The 21,128-nt window shown below is 34.7% G+C and overlaps 1 protein-coding gene across 2 annotated transcripts in view; it reads right to left on the minus strand.

The window, feature by feature from the left end:
- Positions 1-2,689: 2,689 nt before the first annotated feature.
- LOC111048800 (monocarboxylate transporter 2) overlaps positions 2,690-21,128 on the minus strand; it is a 48,575-nt gene continuing 30,136 nt past the window's right edge. Inside the window, exons 10-12 of one of the 2 annotated variants that reach the window (XM_039433411.1) lie at positions 19,440-19,688; positions 9,654-9,779; positions 2,690-3,949 (exon numbers count right to left, since the gene is read on the minus strand). In XM_039433411.1, the coding sequence (XP_039289345.1) occupies positions 3,798-3,949; positions 9,654-9,779; positions 19,440-19,688 (527 nt within the window). In that variant the 3' untranslated portion in view covers positions 2,690-3,797. The remainder of the gene's footprint in view (positions 3,950-9,653; positions 9,780-19,439; positions 19,689-21,128) is intronic. The other variant, XM_039433412.1, reaches the window with a different exon arrangement.

Genomic DNA, 21,128 nt, shown 5'->3' on the forward strand with positions numbered 1-21,128 from the left:
TAAATATGGCATAACACAAATAACATTGAGTGGAAAGAAGGTTTTCATAAAAAAAACTCAAGTCAAAATAATAAACTTTGTTTATATAAATATTATAATGAAGAATTATCACTAATCAACTGATGGAATCAGTATAACTTCAAAACAAACGGAAATAGGTTATTGTTTCCATTTAACATGACAAAGGGTCAAAATGAAATGAAGCGGCGAAGGTAGAGTGTATCAGAGAAGGTCGGTTCAAGTGTTTAAATAATGCATGTATCTAAAATGTTTCCGTTTCCTTCTACCTTCGCCACTCTAATATGTTCAGATACATTCTAATACCTGCATTATTTACAACACTCTCAGCTACCTTCTCTAATAGACTCTACCTTCGCCGTTCCACTATGTTTACAGTGAGGACGACGTTATAATGGCAGTGGAGAAAAATAGGAGAACAACGTTGCCGATCCTCACTGTCTTGTCAATGCCTTCTATAGACGGTAGTTGATACAGGTTTATTGATGTAATATTAACTGTCCATTCTCGTTTAAAATAATTATATTTTTCAAAAATTTCAGTAATTTCTCGGTAGCTTGTACCGAGATGGTTTTTAGTGACTTTAAGGTAATGACAATACGACAATTATATATTAAAATCGTAATTGAATACTTGATAAAATATAAATACCTTTTTCCTTTTTCCTCGCACATTAAATTCAATTGTAAATAATTACCATTTAAGGCCCACTGCAAATAGATATGTCACCAATATTGAATGTTTAAGGAAACAGTTGATCTATATAGGCACTAAAATAATAAACCTTATTCCGGACCACTACCTCATAGACTCTAAGATTAGTAGAAAAACTGAACTAGAAATAAAAACCTGGACATACAGTAACTTTTTCTTCCATATCGACTTATGAATCTCGAGATTTCTGCTCAAACTACTGTTTGCAAGACCATTTATTTTAGATACATTTGTTGAAAGTGGACTCGCTTACAAATTTTGCACATTTTTTTTCTCTTTTTTCCTACTATCTTCTCCAATACTGCCCTTTTTCTTCTCCTCTTCACCCCTTCTTTCCTTAATTTTATACCCTCTACCTGCCTATTACATGGTAAACCATAGGTATTTTTCCTCCTTTCTTTCTTTTCAGCACACCCCGCCATGAAGCCTGTTTTTGTATTTCATTGGAAATTTATTTTTTATTGTGATTTTTTGTGTTTTTGATTTCTTTTATTTATATTGTATTGTGTTGATTGAAATAAATTGATTGATTGATGTAATATTAACGGTTCATTCTAGTTGAAAATAATCAATTATATTTTATCAAGCAAGAAATTCTATTAATCAATAATTTCATAATGCATTTTCATTATTAATATGAAATATTTTGTTAGTTAATTACCAATTCTACATTGTTAAAAGCCGATCTGGCAACAGATCAAAGCGAAAGAGAGATAGCGCTATCCGCTTTGTTGAATGATAGACAAGGATAGCAACACCAATGTTAATCAAACACTGCCATTATAACGTGGACCTCACTATAGATCTATACAAACCAATAGCATTGAGGCTGAAGGCGACTCAAGCAAAAGTATATCCTCAAGAATATCGATGCCTTTACAATCAAAACCGTTACAGAAAATATTCAAGTATATTCAAAGTAATTTATAAATGAATTTCCTACAATAACTTACTTTCATAAATCAAACTAAGCTTATAATGAATGCTACCACTGTAGCAGTGGACTGTCTCTATTTACAGATGATACAATGAAATACAGTAGTTAGAAAGCGTGTAACCTACATTAATCTATACAAAAATATAATGACTAATAGTTATTTTACTATTTTTCTTAGAAAAATATGTAAAGATCATGATGATGAATTCAAGATTAAACCTTCTGAATATTAATTATTATTAAACGAAAATCCCAATTAAATGCTGTAAATCACCCCGAAGACTTCTGCTACTGCAAATATTGACAAGAGGGTAAACAGCTAGTTGGAAATTCGATGAGCGCTACTATACAAAAATTATTTGTCATTCCCGGGCTGACAAATAATTTTTGTGTCGTAGCGCTCACCGAATTTCCATCTAGCTGTTTACCCTCTTGTCAATATTTGCAGTAGCAGAAGTCTTCGGGGTTATTTACAGCATTTAATTGGGGTTTTCGTTTAATAATAATTATTCATTAATTAGCATTTGAGCAAATGCAATTTCCAATTTATTTCCATCTGTATTCTGAATATTCTCTAACTTGTTCAACAAGTTTTAGATGATTTCACACAGGCTACAGCTTATCTGATGTCATCTAAGGCTCAAATAGACGCTCAGTATTATTGTACAATATATCACCCAGTTACACATATAATACATCATAATAAGAAAACAAAGATATTGTCAAATTTCACTAAAAATTTATTAAAAACTTTAAAACAGAACCATGGTTTCACGTAGTTAACCAACGCATCATCAGCTGTGGTTGGTTAACTACGTGAAACCATGGTTCTGTTTTAAAGTTTTTAATAAATTTTTAGTGAAATTTGACAATATCTTTGTTTTCTTATTATGGAGAGATTTCACAACATCACCATAAATTCTACTAATTTTATAATACATCACGTTTATTGAGGTGCGTACAGATTTACGCGCCGCGAACATGAGCAATTCACTTTTAATCAGCTGATGCCAAGCTTTCTATAATTATCTGTATCTTACCGTTTCTGTAAAAATACAGATATAATCAACTGATTAAAAGTGAATTGCTCATGTTCGCGGCGCGTATATCTGTACGCACCTTTACAGTTGTGTGACCTGACGTTATAAGTGAGCACTATATTGTACAAATATTTCACGTCTATAATTGACCGCTTTATATTTTTTAGATGATTCCATACAATCTATAGCTTATTTCAGGATTTAGTTCATCTGTACTGTTTTTCAACAGGATTCTAGATGATTTTAGACAATCTATACTGTTTTTCAACAGGATTCTAGATGATTTTAGACAATCTATACTGTTTTTCAACAGGATTCTAGATGATTTTAGACAATCTATACTGTTTTTCAACAGGATTGTAGATGGTTTTAGACAATCTATACCTCAGACTAAGTTACTCACTGTACAGTTTTCCTCCATTATTTTACGGAGTAGAAGCTGTAATCTAACTCAGGGCCGGTTTCCGAACTCGGGATTTAGCTAAGTTCTAAACTTTAAACAGCTGGAGTCAGAAAATTGGCTTTCCGAAACGGGGCGTAGTCGCAGTCCACGTTTAAATTGAATTTCGAAAAACTAGAAGATTGAACACAAAATAGAATACAGAGAAAAATAGTGTACAGTTTCAGATAGACTATTTTGAATCATTTAGGAATGTTTCATTTCGTCAAGGAAAAACGTTTCCAATTATAGAAATGAGAAAATAAAGATTATCATAAAAACGGTGACTACGCCCCGTTTCAGAAAGCCAATTTTCTGACTCCAGCTGTTTAAAGTCTAGAACTTAGCAAAATCCCGAGCTCGGAAACCGGCCCTAAATGTATTTCTCATGAATCGTAGAAACAGTAATCTAATATAATTCAAATATAATCGCAAATTTTGTACGAAGACGCAAAAAATCAATCAATATTTTTTACATCGTAGATGTTGATATCTTCATCTAATGAATTCCTCGCAAATCACTTACGAACAGTATCAATCACTGTTTTACATCATCAGCTGAATTTCGTACGATAACGCACGATAATCACTATATTATACATCGTAGATGCTGTCATCTAATATATTTCTCGTAGGAAGACGCACAATATCAAACAACTTTGGGTGAGTTTTGTTGTCGCCTCTGTTTTTCCCAGGCGTTGACCCTGTTAAGAGGATAGCACATGATTCCTGAGATGAGGATCAGAGTTCCTGAGAAGTAAAACGATGCATTATAGCTGCCCATCAGATCTGTCAATAGACCTGTAACAAAACACACACAAAAATTGAAATCTCAATTCATTTGTGTGGTACAATTAATTCTAAATTCATTTATTTACAACTTCAATTTCATTCAAGTCAAATACATACGGTAGTCACATCTACATTGGTACATTACAAAATTTTGTTAAAAATATTAAAATTACAAGAAATAGCTCAATAATTCCTATAGTGAGGTCCACGTTATAATGGCAGTGTTCGATTGGCAATGGTATTGCTATCCTTGTCTATCATTCAACAAAGCGGATAGCGCTATCTCTTTCTCGCTTTGCTCTGTTGCCAGATCGTCTTTCAACAATGTAGAATTAATAATTAATTAACAAAATATTTCATCTTAATTATGAAATTATTGAAAAATATGATTTTTTGATTAATAAAATATAATTGATTATTTTAAATGAGAATGAACAGTTAATATTACATCAATAGACCTGTATCAGCTATAGAAGGCATTGACAAGACAGAGGATTGGCAACGTTGTCTCCTATCTGGTTTTGGTAGAGAGTTAGTGGGGAGGATATTTTTTATATTCTTCCCAAAGAATGGACATTGATATGTCCAAAGCTCCGCCAATTTATGTAGATGCATAACAATATGATTATTATCTATAGTTATTATATTACAAATTGCTATTTCATATAATATACAGTTCAATAGTTATTTTCTTAGTCTATATTATGTAAATTCATCTATAACTTTGCTGTATTGTAAGCTATTGTATACTAGTGTATAAGCCAGTATATATTGTAATCTACATAAATAAAGTACTCAATCAATCAATCAATCTTTCTTCACTGCCGATATAACGTAGACCACTATAGCAGATAACACGTGCTCCGTAAGGTTCTAATTAAAAACTTGACAAACTGTAAACTTGACCTACTGAAATCTTCAACTTAAGATTGATTTAAATCCACCCCATACCCTAATACCATATTGCAAAACCGACTGGGCATAAGCGTAGTATATTAACAGCAGGATATCTAGATCACCCATCCCGTTTAATCTATGAAATTTATGGATCACATGTTTCATTTTTTTGCACGTATTATTTATGTGAGCATTCCATTTGAGTTGTGAATCCAACATTACTCCAAGGTATTTTGTCTCTCTTACTCTCTCCAGTTTCTGACAATCACAGCCTCTATCTCTCTCCCGCAAGCCTACCCACTCCCCACAATTGTTATTATGAGTGCAGTCTGAGTAGTGGATTTTTATTCCACTTCGAAATGCATCAGTAGGGATAGCCCTTTCTGATGGAGAGAAAAGCATGTATACAATTTTTTCACATCAAGTGTCAGCGTATGATGATCAAGCCATGACTTCACTTCGGTCAGACCAGACTCAGTCAAACGCTTAGTCTCTTGCCAGCTGGATCCAGTGAAAATCAAGGCCGTATCATCTGCAAAGGAGATTGCATGACATCCGTTTATGTGGATTTTCAAGAGTTCATTGAAATGGACTAAAAATAATATCGGCGAGAGAACAGTACCTTGAGGAAGACCATATTCAGACAATGTCACTTTGTTGGTTTCAAGGATCAGTACTCTTTTATGCAAGTAACCCTTGAATAAATTTAACACATTTCCCCGGAAACCTATTCTCTCCAGTTATACAGAAGGACACTATGAGGAATGGTATCATAGGCCTTAGCCAGGTCTAGAAAAACTGCCAGGGTTTTTTTACTGTTTTGGAAGTTTTGCGTTATAATTCTCACCAACTCAGTCATTGCGTCTCCGGTGGATTTTCCCTCTTGGAAACCGTATTGGTTAGCAGCAATAAATTTATATTTTTCAAAGTATACCAATATACGTTTCTTAATTATCTTCTCAAAAATTTTCGATAGATTGCTAATAAGACTGATGGGGCGGTAATTCTCGGGCGCCTTCCTGTCACCAGATTTACTAAAGTGGAATTATTTTTGCAATTTTAAAATGAGATGGAAAATGGCCAAATTTGAAACAATTATTAAATAACATTGACAAGGGCTTAGCTATGTACTCAGCAATATTCTTCAAGCATATGTTGCCTATTCCATCCATCCCCGGAGAGGCATTATTACTTTTCAAGTTCTTGATACAAAGTAATACCTCATCATAACTCGATGGGTGCAAAAAGAATGAGTTCGGAGAGTTGGCCGCTGAACAAGGTGAGTACTGTGAGTTTAACAAACTCTGTGTAGACCTATCCTGGATTTTCTCTGCATAATTTCTTCCTACTTCCGAAAAATATTTTTTCCTACAGTTACGTTGAAAAGTGGCCATTGCTGCACTGATTACAGAACGCAAAGAATCACTTTTCCGCTCTAGTGCGGGAAAAATTTTTCTGCACTCCAGATTTGCAACATGGCAACGCAAAATAGTTAGCAGGTTATATGGAGCAACAGTGCAGCAAAATCAAATGAAGTTGGTAACAGTGACTGGGCTGCTATAGTGAGCAGAGGTGCAACGAAGCACAACGAGCAAATTATTACTATTATATATTATAACCAAGGTCAACATTTTTATTCAATATTTTAGACAATAAATTAAGGTTTTTATCAATAATAAAATTACACAGAAAAACATTTGATGCATTTCAGGCAATTTTACCCATAATTACCCACTTTTCATATTCAATGGTAACTGTAGGAAAAACTTAATTTGAAATACGTGCGCAAAGTTCCTCTGCTGCACTCAACAAACCATTCCGCCCTCGCCTACGGCTCGGGCGTAAACGTTTCTTTCGGTGTAGCAAACTGTCACTTTGCGCACTAGTTGCACAAATAACTAATTCATAATAGCGGGGTCAATTTCCGGTGGTTTATACTTACGTTGCATCTCTAGAATCTCCTCTATGCAGTTCCAAGTCTTTATACTATTACCTTTGGAGTTTGATATTTTAGTTCTGTAATAGTCAAGTTTAGTTTTTTTAATAAGCTTGTTCAACATATTTCTATAGATTTTATAAGTATTTGTAATTGGACATTGAGGGTTGACTGTTAAATTTTTATGCATCTTGTCTCGTTCCCTGTTGGATCTTATCAACCCTGGAGTTATCCATTTTTTAGTGGTTTATTTCTGTTTTTAATTTTGATTGGAACAGTAGAGGATTTTATGTACCGCATCAGTTTACAGTAAAATTCATTAACTTTATCATCTAAATACATATTATCGCCATTAAAAGAAGTCTCATTTTCCCAGTTTTCTTGTTTTAACTTGTCAATCAATTTAGTATAATCAATTTTTTCAGTGAATGTCACTTCAATTCCCTTCGAACCAGTGTATGAGTTTCCTAAGTGGAAAGTTGTACAGAAATGGTCCGTAATATACGTTTTTTGTAGGACATAACTATCTCTAAAATTAAAATTTTCCAAAATATATGATCTATACATGTATTCGAGTTACCTGAAATACGAGTAGGTTTATTATAAGGGATTGAAGACCATACATTTGCAAGAGACTGTTGTATTCCGTTGCTAAGTTACTGTTGCTTAAATCTTCAATGAAGAGAACATTTTCAGTTTTATTAATACCAGATAAACTCGTATCTAGGTCATTCAGAAAAGCTTCTATATTCGAGGATGGAGATCTGTAGACTGCAAATAATGTGATAGGGTGTTTAAAAGCCTCTAATCTAATAGCGATAATATCCGCTTCCGAATTCTGACAATCAAGATAGCGTACATCAATAGATTCCTTCACAAAAATACACAATCCGTTACTTTTATTCAGTTGTCCTGGTTTATCTATAACTGTATAGCCATCGATGCTTTAGTGGAAGTTCTTATCTTTCGTCATCCAAGTTAAAACTATTACATCATACTTTATAGTACAGTTCTGTAGAACATAAATGAATTCGTCAAAATTCTTACACAAGCTTCGTATGTTCATGTGAATGATATTCAAAAAATCAACAGAATCTGTTGAACCTACATGAGAATGATGCTCAAAATTGATAATACTCTCAATTGCATCGAAGCATTCCAAATTTATTACACCATCAAAACTATATTGATTTTCCATGATTAACGGAAACTTACATACAAATAATAATTATGCCCCAAACGGGAAAAATCTTCTTCCAACACAACAAAATTAGTGACGCCCATCAAGATTCTATCTTCATAACATACTGTTCTTTTTTCCCTAAGAAGGAACTCAAGATTCCAAAAATAATAACAATTTTGTTCAGTACCACTCGCATAACTGTTAAAAATTGAACAGTAAAAAGTATTATTTTTATAAATAATAAGACATTTTAAAGGGTTAGTAACATAAATCAATGAATCAAGTACCTTCATGACAAATTTTAAAGAAATTAAACCAAAAACAATTAATTCAATATCTTTTCGATAGTCTATACTATTTTCATCAAATCCGTCTCATCCCGAACCTGCAGCACATTTCCTCCCTCAACTCTCCTCACCAGAATCTTCCCATCCCTGATCCAAACAAATTTGTAGCTTGAATGAAAAAAGACTAAGAAATTGTCAAAAAACCACTGATTTATTGATAATTAGAAAGACCGGTTTCGGTTATTACACCATTGTCAATCTCTGATAAACTAAAACTAAATACAAGAGCAGCAGAATTTATACTAGTAGGCGAGTACTGCTATTGGTCGAGGGCATGAACGCCTGCCATTGGCCTAGCTAGACAGTCTCCTCCCCCTCAACGGTGTGACAAAATGGCGGCTTAAGCAACAGAATCGCCATGATAATAAAAAAAAAAATTATTATCATTTATTATTATTTTATTATCATGGCGATTCTGTTGCTTAAGCCGCCATTTTGTCACACCGTTGAGGGGGAGGAGACTATCTAGCTAGGCCAATGGCAGGCGTTCATGCCCTCGACCAATAGCAGTACTCGCCTACTAGTATAAATTCTGCTGCTCTTGTACTTAGTTTTAGTTTATCAGAGATTGACAATGGTGTAATAACCGAAACCGGTCTTTCTAATTATCAATAAATCAGTGGTTTTTTGACAATTTCTTAGTCTTTTTTCATTCAATATGAATAATTACCACAATATCAACTTCTCAACTACACAAAAAAAAAAAAATTGTAGCTCTTGATTGTAGCTTGTGTTTTTGCCTTTTTGAACAGTTCAAGAAAGAAAGGGGTCGTGCGCTACAATTCGTCCGATCGGTAGCTTTCTATTTATTAAACTTGTTGAGATACCCGGCCCAGATTTATCATCCTTCGCAGCTTTTAGAAAGTCATTGAACCACGTTATTTTGTCTCGGCGACGAATAAATTTATAAACAATGGGTTTCACTGCTCCCCGTACCCTACCTGGCATCCTATGAGCCACACTCAAGTCCCTGGACTTAACAGAACTTCCCAACTTATCTGATAGTTGATCAAATACCTCAAAAACAGATTCATTTTTAGTTTCAGGGAGCCCGGAAAGAATTAAGTTATCCTTGCGTGTATACAACTGTAGCTCAGCCAGTTCACTCTTCATAAAATTGTTTTCATCCCTAACCTGGGCGATACTACAGAACTAATCAGAGATGACAGCTTCTCTGTCTTGGTTGCACAGAAGACGGCTTCTCTGATTGGTTCTCGTGGAATTAATCACGATTAAAATTTAACCGGCTTCTGTGCAACCGGGCCTAAGCGATTTAAATCACAATTTGTACCAATTCGGTGAGTTATTTATCATGTTTTGTTGGTAAATTAATAATAAGCGGTTGTGTACCAGCTAGTGGAGCCCCCACAACAGCAGACAGGCCTTGGAATAGCAGCAAAAGACCGAAAGCATTGGTCAGTTTTTCCAGTCCTATCAGGTCCACTATCAGAATTGAACGCAAAGATGCGAAGCATGCTGAAAATAGACAAAAATATAAATTAAAACATATAAAAAAATGATAACACTGATAAGACTACACAATATTGACAGAATAGCATGGTACAGGGTATAATAATGCCACAGTATCTGGTCAGGGTATGATAGTAAATAATGGACATGAGAATATTGAAAGGAGAGGAAATCACCAAAGAATATAAGGTACAAAATAAAAGAGAAACAAATACAAGAGCGATTCGAGACTAAAACCACAGCACAAAGTTTAGCCATATTCAATAATACTATTGATTACCCAAGTAAAATATTCTATATTCTTTATTGATTCATACAATAAGTACATCATCGAAATGATAGGGAGAGGAGAAATAAGGTAACCTTGTGCTATTCCTCTCCCAAATTTAGATAAGGTTACACATAGTCCGAAATAGGTCAATACAATAAGTACATCATCGAAATGATAGGGAGAGGAGAAATAAGGTAACCTTGTGCTATTCCTCTCCCAAATTTAGATAAGGTTTCTTGTAGTTGCACTTTTTGTGTTGTTGAGAAGTTGATATTGTGGTAACTATTCATATTAAATAGAAATACTAAGGATTTGTCAAAAAACCTATAAAAACCGTTCAGTTTATCAGAGATTGACAATGGTGTAACAACCGAAACCGGTCTTTCTAACTATCAATAAATTTGTGTTTTTTGACAATTTCTTGTAGTTGTTCACTTCACAAAATTTTCAGTCCTTAATTATTTTTACAAAGTAGATTTTTAAATTTAGATGCTTCAAAACCAAACATAGAAGAAATATTTCACATTATTATCACTAAAATAGGAAATATTCACCTATTAATGAGATAATTTTGCAGGACCTAAAAACAAAATTAATATTCTATATAATATAGATGTGTTTTCATTGAAAATTGGACATGTGAAGGAAGCCAACCTAGTTTTTTATTTATTGATAGAAATCAGACACAATCCTGGTGTAAACAACAGGAATTTGCTCAAAACTGCTTTCAGCCTTAATTTGAAATAAACAGTCCAGAGTTCATGATTTACACACAATTTTAAGTCCAAAAAAAATGTATCAACTATTTTTTTTTAACTGAGACATCACCTAAATTTGTAAACACAAGTATTGCCTTAGGCCCGGTTGCACAACAGCCGGTTAAATTTTAACCGTGATTAATTTCACGAGAACCATCAGAGAAGGCGGTTTTGAAAAGACGGCTTCTCTGATTGGTTCTCGTTGAATTAATCACGGTAAAAAATTAACCGGCTGTGTGCAACCGGCACTTAGTGTTATTTATCTACCAATTTTTTCACATCAGTGGTGTTTGTTACATAGAAAGAAAAAACATATTATTACTACCATGAGTAAAAGCAGTTCTGTGAAATTCCTGAAAGTTTGCAACACTATTGGTTTTTTTACTTCCCTTGCCCTATTACCATAGGTAAGGATGTATTGCTTTCCAAAAAAAATTAAGGTACCCTAGTTTCAAGTTTTCTATACGTTTCAAGGTCCCCTGAGTCCAAAAACATGATTTTTGGGTGTTGGTCTGTGTGTGTGTGTGTGTGTGTCTGTGAACACGATAACTCCATTCCTAATTAACCGATTGACTTGAAATATTAAACTTGAGGTCCTTATACCATGAGGATCCGACAGTAAGAAATTCAATAAAATTCAATTCAAAATGGCGGAAAAAATGGTGGATAATGACTAAAAAACCATGTTTTTCACGGTTTTCTCGAAAACGGCTCTAACAATTTTCTTCAAATTTATACCATGGATAGCTATTTATAAGCCCGATCAACTGACAAGAGTCTCATTTCTGGAAAAATTGCAGGAGCTCCGTAATATTCTTGAGAAAAATGGCGGGTAATCACTAAAAAAAAACATGTTTTTAGCGGTTTTCTTGAAAACGGCTCATACGATTTTCTTCAAATTTATACTATGGATAGCTACTTATAAGCCCTATCAACTGACACGAGTCTCATTTCTGGGAAAATTGCTGGAGTTCCGTAATATTCTTAAGAAATATGGCGGATAATTACTAAAAAAACCATGTTTTTCACGATTTTCTCAAAAATGACTTGACCGATTTTTTTCAAATTCATACCCTGTATAGTTATTTATCAGCTCTATCAACTGGCATGAGTTTCCTTCCTGGGAAACTAATGGGGGGTCCTCCCCATCCTTGAGAAATGGACTTTGTAACCTCCTTCTCGTGCATGAGGTAGGTAGGTAGAGCAGTTTATAGAAAGAGCACGTCATAGTCGAGATATTTCATCTGTAGAACAGCTGTTTCGACGACTTTTGAAAAAATCATAGAATTTCACAATTTACACAAAGGAAAAAGTACTCTGAAACAATAATACACATATACAGTAGTCTAATAGTAGTTTCAAATTTATGTTGCCGCCATTCGTCATTATGTTTTTCCCCTAATTTATTATCGTTTGAGAATGAGGCTTACAGTTCAATAAGCAAGGAAAGTTGTGTGAGTGTACCACACCAGATTTTTACTTATAGTAAATTTCTGATCCAACAAAGCAATCTAATAAGAATACGAATGAAACTTGCATTTAGGGCCGCTCACCTTTGTTTTGGCGCGTAAATCGACCTGATATCAAGGTCCGAGCGGCTGTCACTAGTCTTGCAAAAGTTTCTTGATATAAAAGAATAAGGTAGAAGATATATGATTCACATTTGATCTTCTTCTTTCTTCTTGTTTCTTTTTCTTCATGTCTTGAATAATATTATATAAAATATAGAGGAATTCACTTTAAAAGATTCAATCATTTGCAAGCTGATAAACAGCTAAAGATGATTTGGCCCAATGAGAAGATACTTCAGTGAGGTCCACGTTATAATGACAGTATTTGATTAACACTGGTGTTATCTTCGTCTATAGTGAGGTCCACATTATAATGACAGTGTACGATTGACAATACTGTTGCTGTCCTTTTCTATCATACAACAAAACAGATAGCACTATCTCTCTTTGCAATGTTGTCTATTTGCCAGAATATTTTATATTTACTTTTGACAGTGACTATACAAAACTGAACAAACTATATTCTCAGCCGCCATTTTTTTCTTCATTCTATCAAAATACTTGAGTACACAAGTCGTATAATTGATTTTAAATGTATTTTTAAAACAATGAAATTTCAATTCAATTCAATTTATTAAAAACACACAAAACAAGACAAAACAAAATTACAAAGAATTATGAAACAAAACACAATAAAATGTGTTACAAATATAAAAAACCATGGGCTTTGTGGTTGGGTGTGTTGGAGAAGAGTAAAAAAAAAGAGAGGAAGATACCTAGCCAACTATGGTTTCCCATGTAATAGGCAGGCAAAAATAATTTTTAAACATTACCTTATGAGAAACACAAATTAAAATACCTGAAATTATATTTTAAAAGTTGATAACTAACCATCCTAGACTTCATCCATGCTTAAGTTAGCCTACCCGTATAGGTTAGACCTACTCTTACCGGTAAGTTTAGTGTTTTAGTTTTAGTGTAAAGTTTCAGCTATTTTGAATTATCTAAGAATGTTTCATTTCGTCAAGGGAAAACGTTTCCAATTATAGAAATGAGAAAATATAGATTATAATAAAAACTGCGACTATGTCCCGTTTAGGAAAGCCAATTTTCTGACTCCAGCTGTTTAAAGTCTGGAACTTAGCTAAATCCCGAACTCGGAAACCGGCCCTGAGACTCCACTATAGCTATGTCGAACGATAATAATTATATAACGAAATTTTCACTACAGAAATTCAATTGATTTGCTGCATTTATCGTTGAGTTTCTACATACAGGTAGAAATCGTAGCGTCAATTGCATCAATTTTAAGAGTTGCATTTTTACTTTCCTTGCCCTATTACCATAGGTAAGGAAAGTATTGCTTTCCAAAAAAAATTAAGGTACCCTAATTTCATGTTTTCTATACGTTTCAAGGTCCCCTGAGTCCAAAAACATTATTTTTGGGTGTTGGTCTGTGTGTGTGTGTGTCTGTGAACACGATAACTCCATTCCTAATTAACCTATTGACTTGAAATTTTAAACTTAAGGTCCTTATACCATGTGGATCCGACAGTAAGAAATTCAATAAAATTCAATTCAAAATGGCGGAAAAAATGGTGGATAATGACTAAAAAAGCATGTTTTTCACGGTTTTCTCGAAAACGGCTATAACGATTTTCTTCAAATTTATACCCTAAATAGCTATTTATAAGCCCTATCAACTTACATGAGTCTCATTTCTGGGAAAATTGCAGGAGCTCCGTAATATTCTTGAGAAAAATGGCGGATAATCACTAAAAAACATGTTTTTTACGGTTTTCTCGAAAACGGCTATAATGATTTGCTTCAAATTTAAACCATGGATAGCTATTTATAAGCCGTATCAAATGACATGAGTCTAATTTCTGGGAAAATTTCAGGAGCTCCGTAATATTCTTGAGAAAAATGGCGGATAATTACTAAAAAACCATGTTTTTCATGATTTTCTCAAAAATAACTTGACCGATTTTTTCAAATTCATACCCTGTATAGTTATATATCAGCTCTATTAACTAGCATGAGTCTCCTCCCTGAGAAACTAACAGGGGGTCCACCCCATCCTTGAGAAATTAATTACTTTGTAACCTCCTTCTCGTGCTTGAGGTAGGTGGGTGGAGCAGTTTATTCAAAAGAACACACGTCGATATTTTATTTGTAGAACAGCTGTTTTGACAACTTTTAAAAAATCCTCAAATTTTATAATTCAAACAAAGGAAAATGTACTCTGAAAACAATAACAATAGTATAATTAGAAATTTTAATAAAATTATTTAGCCGCCAATCGGCATAATGTTATTCCCCTAAATTATCCTCGTTTAAGAATGAGGCTTATAGATCAATGAGCAAGGAAAGTTGTGTGAGTGTACCACACCAGATTTTTTTTCAGATGAAACAAATAAATTAACCATGATGATTTGGATGAATAAAGGATGATTTCAACTCACAAATAGCCAGTCCAAACACAGCAGCATATCCAAACTGGAAGGCACATCTAAAAGATTAATTTTTTACTGCGGATGATGCCACATGAGATTTTTGCTTGTGCGTGGATAATGGGAAATGCGAGGATGAATTATGAGATGAAACGTCCATGCCTATTCGATGGGATTCGGTGGGATCCGAACCCGCGACCAGGGAGCACTAGCAGACTGTAGGGTGCAAAGCCTTAGTCAACTAGCTATCTGGTCACAATGAGAGCAATGAACAATGATTGATGAATAATCCATACAGGGTGTTCTGAAAAAAGGTGCCCATAAGTCAGGGCGTGATTCCTCTCATCGAAATAAGAAAAAAGTTCTAATTAACATAGGTCCGAAAATGCTTGGTTACCAAGTTATACAGGGTAGAAGATTTCGTCTGAATTTCAGTTCCCCTGCAGAAACGAAGCCCTACGGGTATTTGTTTGCTGTTAATTAAGATGTACAATTTAGCGTACTTTATGTAAAATGAACTGAGAAATTGAATAAAACTGTTTCCAGACCTGTAGCTACAGTAATTTTTAAGATATGTAACGAAATACGCGAAACTTGGTCCCGAAAAACAAGTTCCTTCAAGGTCTGAAGCAGATTTATATGTTAAATGTAGCCTACAATAAACACAAAATATTTTTTCACAGAACTTTTAAGAAACTTTTCACAGAAAATTTAATTTTGAAGAGAAATATGTAGAATAAGTCTATAATAGACAAACGCATCCTTAAAAAATAGTACAAGGAGTATCCTTAGTTTTTCTCCCCCAATCAGTGCTTCTTTGTGAAAAATATGAATAAAAATAAAATAAATCCTTAATTACATACAAAACACATGAAAAATAGACCAAATCTGTTGAGCTCTCTATTCTCTATTAAATGCCCAAAATCTGCGTTTTCTCACCTTTTTCAAGAACTAATTGACAAAAATGTTCAAATTTGATACACAGGCTCAGCGGAGGTATAAAAATGTTGTATTGAATGGTTTTGAAATAACGCTCAGGTTCTGCCCAATATCGGCGGTTGTTGAGCGTTTTTCCTGCGTTTTCTAGGCTTTCTCAAGACCTAATTGACAGATCATGTTTGATACAGATACAGAAGTTCATCTAGGACTTCAAAATTACGCCACAGATAAGCCCGATATAGGCGCTTTTACAGCGTTTTCCAAGGTTTCCCTAGCGGGTTTTCTCAGATTTTCCAAGAATTAATTGCGAGAAAATGTTCAAATTTGGTTTAGAAATTAGAGTAAGGATTGTTTTCTTAAGAAGACTTCTTAATTCACCGGAAATATGCTCAAAATTACATTTTCCTACAGATACCCTGAAAAGTGACCATTTGTGCACTGATTGCAGGCTGCAAAGAATCACTTTTCCGCACTAGTGCGCAAAGTGAGTACTTTGCGTACTCCAGATTTGCAGCATGACAACGCAAAATAGTTAGTAGGTTATATGGAGCACCAGTGCAGCAAAATCAAAATTAAGTTGGTAACAGTGAGTGGGCTGCTATAGTGAGCAGAGGTGCAACGAAGCACAACGCGCTAATTATTATTCATTATATATTATAACCAAGGACAACGATAACCAGGACAAAGTATTCAGGATGCAGAAGAGAGTTGTCAGGATGATTTTGAAGAAATCTCCAAGAACCTCCTGTAGAGGGTCATTTAAAAGTTTAAAAATGCTTACTCTTCCTAGCCTCTATATTCAAGAATGTGCAATGTATGGATTCAAATTGCGAGAGTCCTGGCTCACTGGGGCATCTATCCACAGATACAATACCAGAAATAATAGAGAATTGAGAATTCAGGCCCATAGAACTAAATTTTTTGAGATAAGCCCTCAGTATATGATTAAAAAGATTTTAAATGCTCTCCCTAAAGAAATCACAAATTTGAAGAATAAAAGGGAATTCAAGGAATGCCTGGGAAACTGGCTAATGAACAGGGAATTTTATAGTTTGGAAGAGTTCTTGGGGGGTTCTGCCATATCTGTCATATCATAAATCTCAACTAATTTACAGCAATGAGGAAATGTACAGCATTTGTTTTGGACTTTATTTAATAATGATATTATTCTTAACTAATTTACATATCTAAATTTACAGCATTTCACCTGAATTTTCATTTCATACAGGTTGTTTTTAATTAATTGATTGATTGATTGACTTGTTCTTCTTCTTGTATTTTTTGTTGTTGTTTATATTTATGAACAATTTATTGTTTTTATTGTTGTTTTTATTGTTTTGACGAACTGCCAAACATTGTAAAATATGTACATGCAAAGAATAAATTATTATTATTATTATTATTAACGAGGACTTTAGGATTTATCAATAATAAAATTACACAGAAAAACATTTGATGCATTTCAGGCAATTTTACCCATAATTACCCACTTTTCATATTCAATGGTAACTGTAGGAAAAACTTAATGTGAAATACGTGCTCAAAGTTCCTCTGCTGCATTCAAGAAACCATTCCGCCCTCGCCTACGGCTCGGGCGTAAACGTTTCTTTCGGTGCAGCAAACTGTCACTTTGCGCACTAGTTGCACAAATAATATTTCCAGTATTTTTCTGGATGACCCAGCCGGGGGTCCAGGCTAGAAGGATAAGAAGCGAGATTGTTAACGGATTGTAACCGCTAACAATGGTTGTCAGTCCACCCACATTGCAGTGGCGGCTCTTCAGGGGCAACAAGTACAGCCGGGCGTACCAAGTTTTTAAAAATAAAAATATCAATTCAATTATCTATTTGAAGAAGGAAAATAGTGCAATATGATTTCAAATATTGGTTTTCCTCCACCTACTATCAAAAGTCTCATTTTACACCCTGGAATCGAATACTAAAGTACTACTTTTCCTCCCATGGGACTAAAAATAATTCCCAGCGGGAAAAGGATCACTTTTACTCCCAAGGGAGTAAAAATAAACCCATAAGATTAACATGGGAAGAAGTCCGACAACGCCGCGATTGAAGAATGAGGAATGTGGCAACACTGTCGTGGTCGGTAGAGGAAAAGTAAAAGAGCTCTATTTCGATCTTTGGAATATTTTAGCTCTAGGAAATAAGTAGCTCTATTTCGATTGTTAGGTTATGTTCAACCGTTGGTGGATATGAAAAGTACACACCTCTAACGTCATCGGCATCTCTACGAGAGCGTTCATCTAAAGGTACGTTTTCGTTTATGCGAACTTTTCCGCAGTCGACGACGGCAAGCATTGTTGACATTCATATTGTCCAAATTTCAAGTGTGCTAAAAGAGCTCTATTTCGATCTTTGGAATATTTTAGCTCTAGGAAATAAGTAGCTCTATTTCGATTGTTAGGTTATGTTCAACCGTTGGTGGATATGAAAAGTACACACCTCTAACGTGGATATGAAAAAGTACACACCTCTAACGTCATCGGCATCTCTACGAGAGCGTTCATCTAAAGGTACGTTTTCGTTTATGCGAACTTTTATTTAATTATTCAATATACAAATTATTCATTGTTATAGGTATTGGTGTAGGTGGAGGAAAAATGTTGTGTGCATCACGGGACTAAAGTACTTATTCTCCCTCAGGGAAATTGTCGCCCTCGGCTACGCCATCGGGCGACAACAGTTTCCCTCAGGGAGAAAAAGTTGCACTTTAGTCCCTAGATGCACAAATAACTATTTCTTAATAAAACATCCTTATATTTATTTGTTATTTTAGAATGTAGTGTAAATAAAGTGAAAAAATATCATACAATATTGCTGGTTGCTAGCAACACTGCGAATGCATTTTGGTGGCAGCACTGTTCAAAAGATGACTATTGTATTGCTGGTTGCTGCCAGGTAGGCCTACACCCAATGTCAGCTCCGACTAGCTGGCAGCACCAATGGCTTGGTCGCTTCATAGCTTCAGTGTGACTAGAATTAATGATGTCTCATAGCCCAGGTACTGCCCGCTTATCGTAGGTTGCCTCTTGGCTGCCATGGGTCTATCCTCATTCTTACAGGTATTCGCTTAGGTCGGTCATCTTAGTACACGTTGAGGACGTTCTCTTTCCGTAACTGTCCTATTTCCTCCTGTTGAGGTTATGTTAGATTGTTAGTGGCAACACGCGTGGTGTCTGATGCTGTTGTGTTCTTAAAGTTATGAGTGTGAATTGTATAAAGTGAAACATGGAGCCTGAAAACGATTTAGTTTGCTTGTTAATTGAAACACCGTTTTCTAAGTGGAAAGAAAAGATTTGTTAGCTGTTAAAAAGCCTCAACCAATTCTTCATACTCAAAAATCGGCCTATGGAAGTGGTGCTGACCGAAGAAACTTTCAGCAATCATGGTACAAGAGTAAGGTTAGGTTATGTTAGGTTAGGTTAGGTTAGGTTAGGTTATGTGGGAGCTATTATCTAAATAAACTGATTTGTTTCCAAATCAACAGACCGCCAGTTTATATTATTTTTCTGATATACGAGTATGATATAATATATATGAATTGATTCAGTAATCCGCGAGGAGGGTGGTATTTAATAACAGGGGGTTGGGGTCGATTTGTTACTCAATATTGGGTTGTACCTACTTTTTCACCCTAGAGCCGCCACTGCCACATTGTTAATGAATAATGAATAACAAATAGTGAATTATGAATAATAATGAACAATTTCAACTCACAGATAGCCAGGCCAAACACAGCAGCATATCCAAACTGGTAAGCGACGCTGAACGAGTATCCGCTAGCAATGGTGGCCAGCCCACCGACAGTAAGAGCAACATTGTTGATGAGCAGTGCACTCAGTCCTTTGGGCAGGGTACTGGTCACCAATCCACACAGCACCCGACCCACCGTGTTCGTCACGCCTATCGCCGATATCAGCAGGGTGGCCGTGCCTGGCTCCATGCCTCCTAGATTCGTCGCTCTGTCTGAAAATAATGCAAAAACAAACAAATTAATTCTACATTTCATGTCAATTGAGATTTAGAACATGAAGGCTCGTACTACACTATCGTCAGGTCCATTTTATAATGGCAGTGGAGAAAGATAAGAGAAAAACGTTGCCGATCCTCTGTCTTGTCAATGCCTTCTATGGAAGGTAGCTGATACAGGCTTATTGATGTATTATTAACTGTTCATTCTCGTTTAAAATAATTAATTATATTTTATTAAGCAATAAATTATATTTTACAATAATTTCATATTGAATTTTCATAGTGTATTACTTTAACTAAAGTGTATTACGACCCTCATTTTCTACATTTCAATTGACATGAAATGTGGAATTAAGAATTAATTAACCAAATATTTCACTTTTTGTGTAGTTGAGAAGTTGATATTGTGGTAATTTATTAACATTGAATGAAAAAGACTAAGAAATTGTCAAAAACCACAGATTTATTGATACTTAGAAAGACCGGTTTCGGTTGTTACACCATTGTCAATCTCTGATATACTAAAACTAAATCCAAGAGCAGAATAATTTATACTAGTAGGCGAGTACTGCTATTGGTCAATGGCATGAACGCCTGCCATTGGCCCAGCTAGACAGTCTCCTTTGTTATTTTGTCACACCGTTGAGTGGGAGGAGACTGTCTAGCTGGGCCAATGGCAGGCGTTCATGCCCTTGACCAATAGCAGTACTCGCCTACTAGTATAAATTCTGCTGCTCTTGGATTTAGTTTTAGTTTATCAGAGATTGACAATGGTGTAATAACCGAAACCGGTCTTTCTAAGTATCAATAAATCTGTGGTTTTTGACAATTTCTTAGACTTTTTCATTCAATATGAATAAATTACCACAATATCAACTTCTCAACTACACAAAAAGTGAAATATTTTGTTAATTAATTCTTAATTCCACATTTCATGTCAATTGAAATGTAGAAAATGAAGGCTCGTAATACACTTTATTGAGGTCCACGTTACAATGGCAGTGGAGAAAGATAGGAGAACAACGTTGCCGATCCTCTGTCTTGTCAATGCCTTCTATAGACGGTAGCTGATACAGGTTTATTGATGTAATATTAACTATTCATCCTCGTTTGAAATAATAAATTATATTTTATTAAGCAAGAAATTTTTTTTTGCAATAATTTCATAATTAAGATGAAATATTTTGTTAATTAATTATCAATTCTACATTATTAAAAGGCGATCTGACAACAGAGCAAAGCGAGAAAGAGATGGCGCAATCCGCTTTGTTGAATGATAGACAAGGATAACAATACCATTGCTAATCAAACACTGCCATTATAATGTGGACATCACTATGTATAGGCTAGTCTTTTGTTTTTTCTGGTAAATACTAGTTTTACCATCTTTGTCTCCTTCATAATTATTGTCTTTGTCTCTGACGCCTACAGTGA

The sequence above is a fragment of the Nilaparvata lugens genome, chromosome 7 (genome assembly GCF_014356525.2).
Source record: "Nilaparvata lugens isolate BPH chromosome 7, ASM1435652v1, whole genome shotgun sequence".
Classification (NCBI taxonomy): domain Eukaryota; kingdom Metazoa; phylum Arthropoda; class Insecta; order Hemiptera; family Delphacidae; genus Nilaparvata; species Nilaparvata lugens.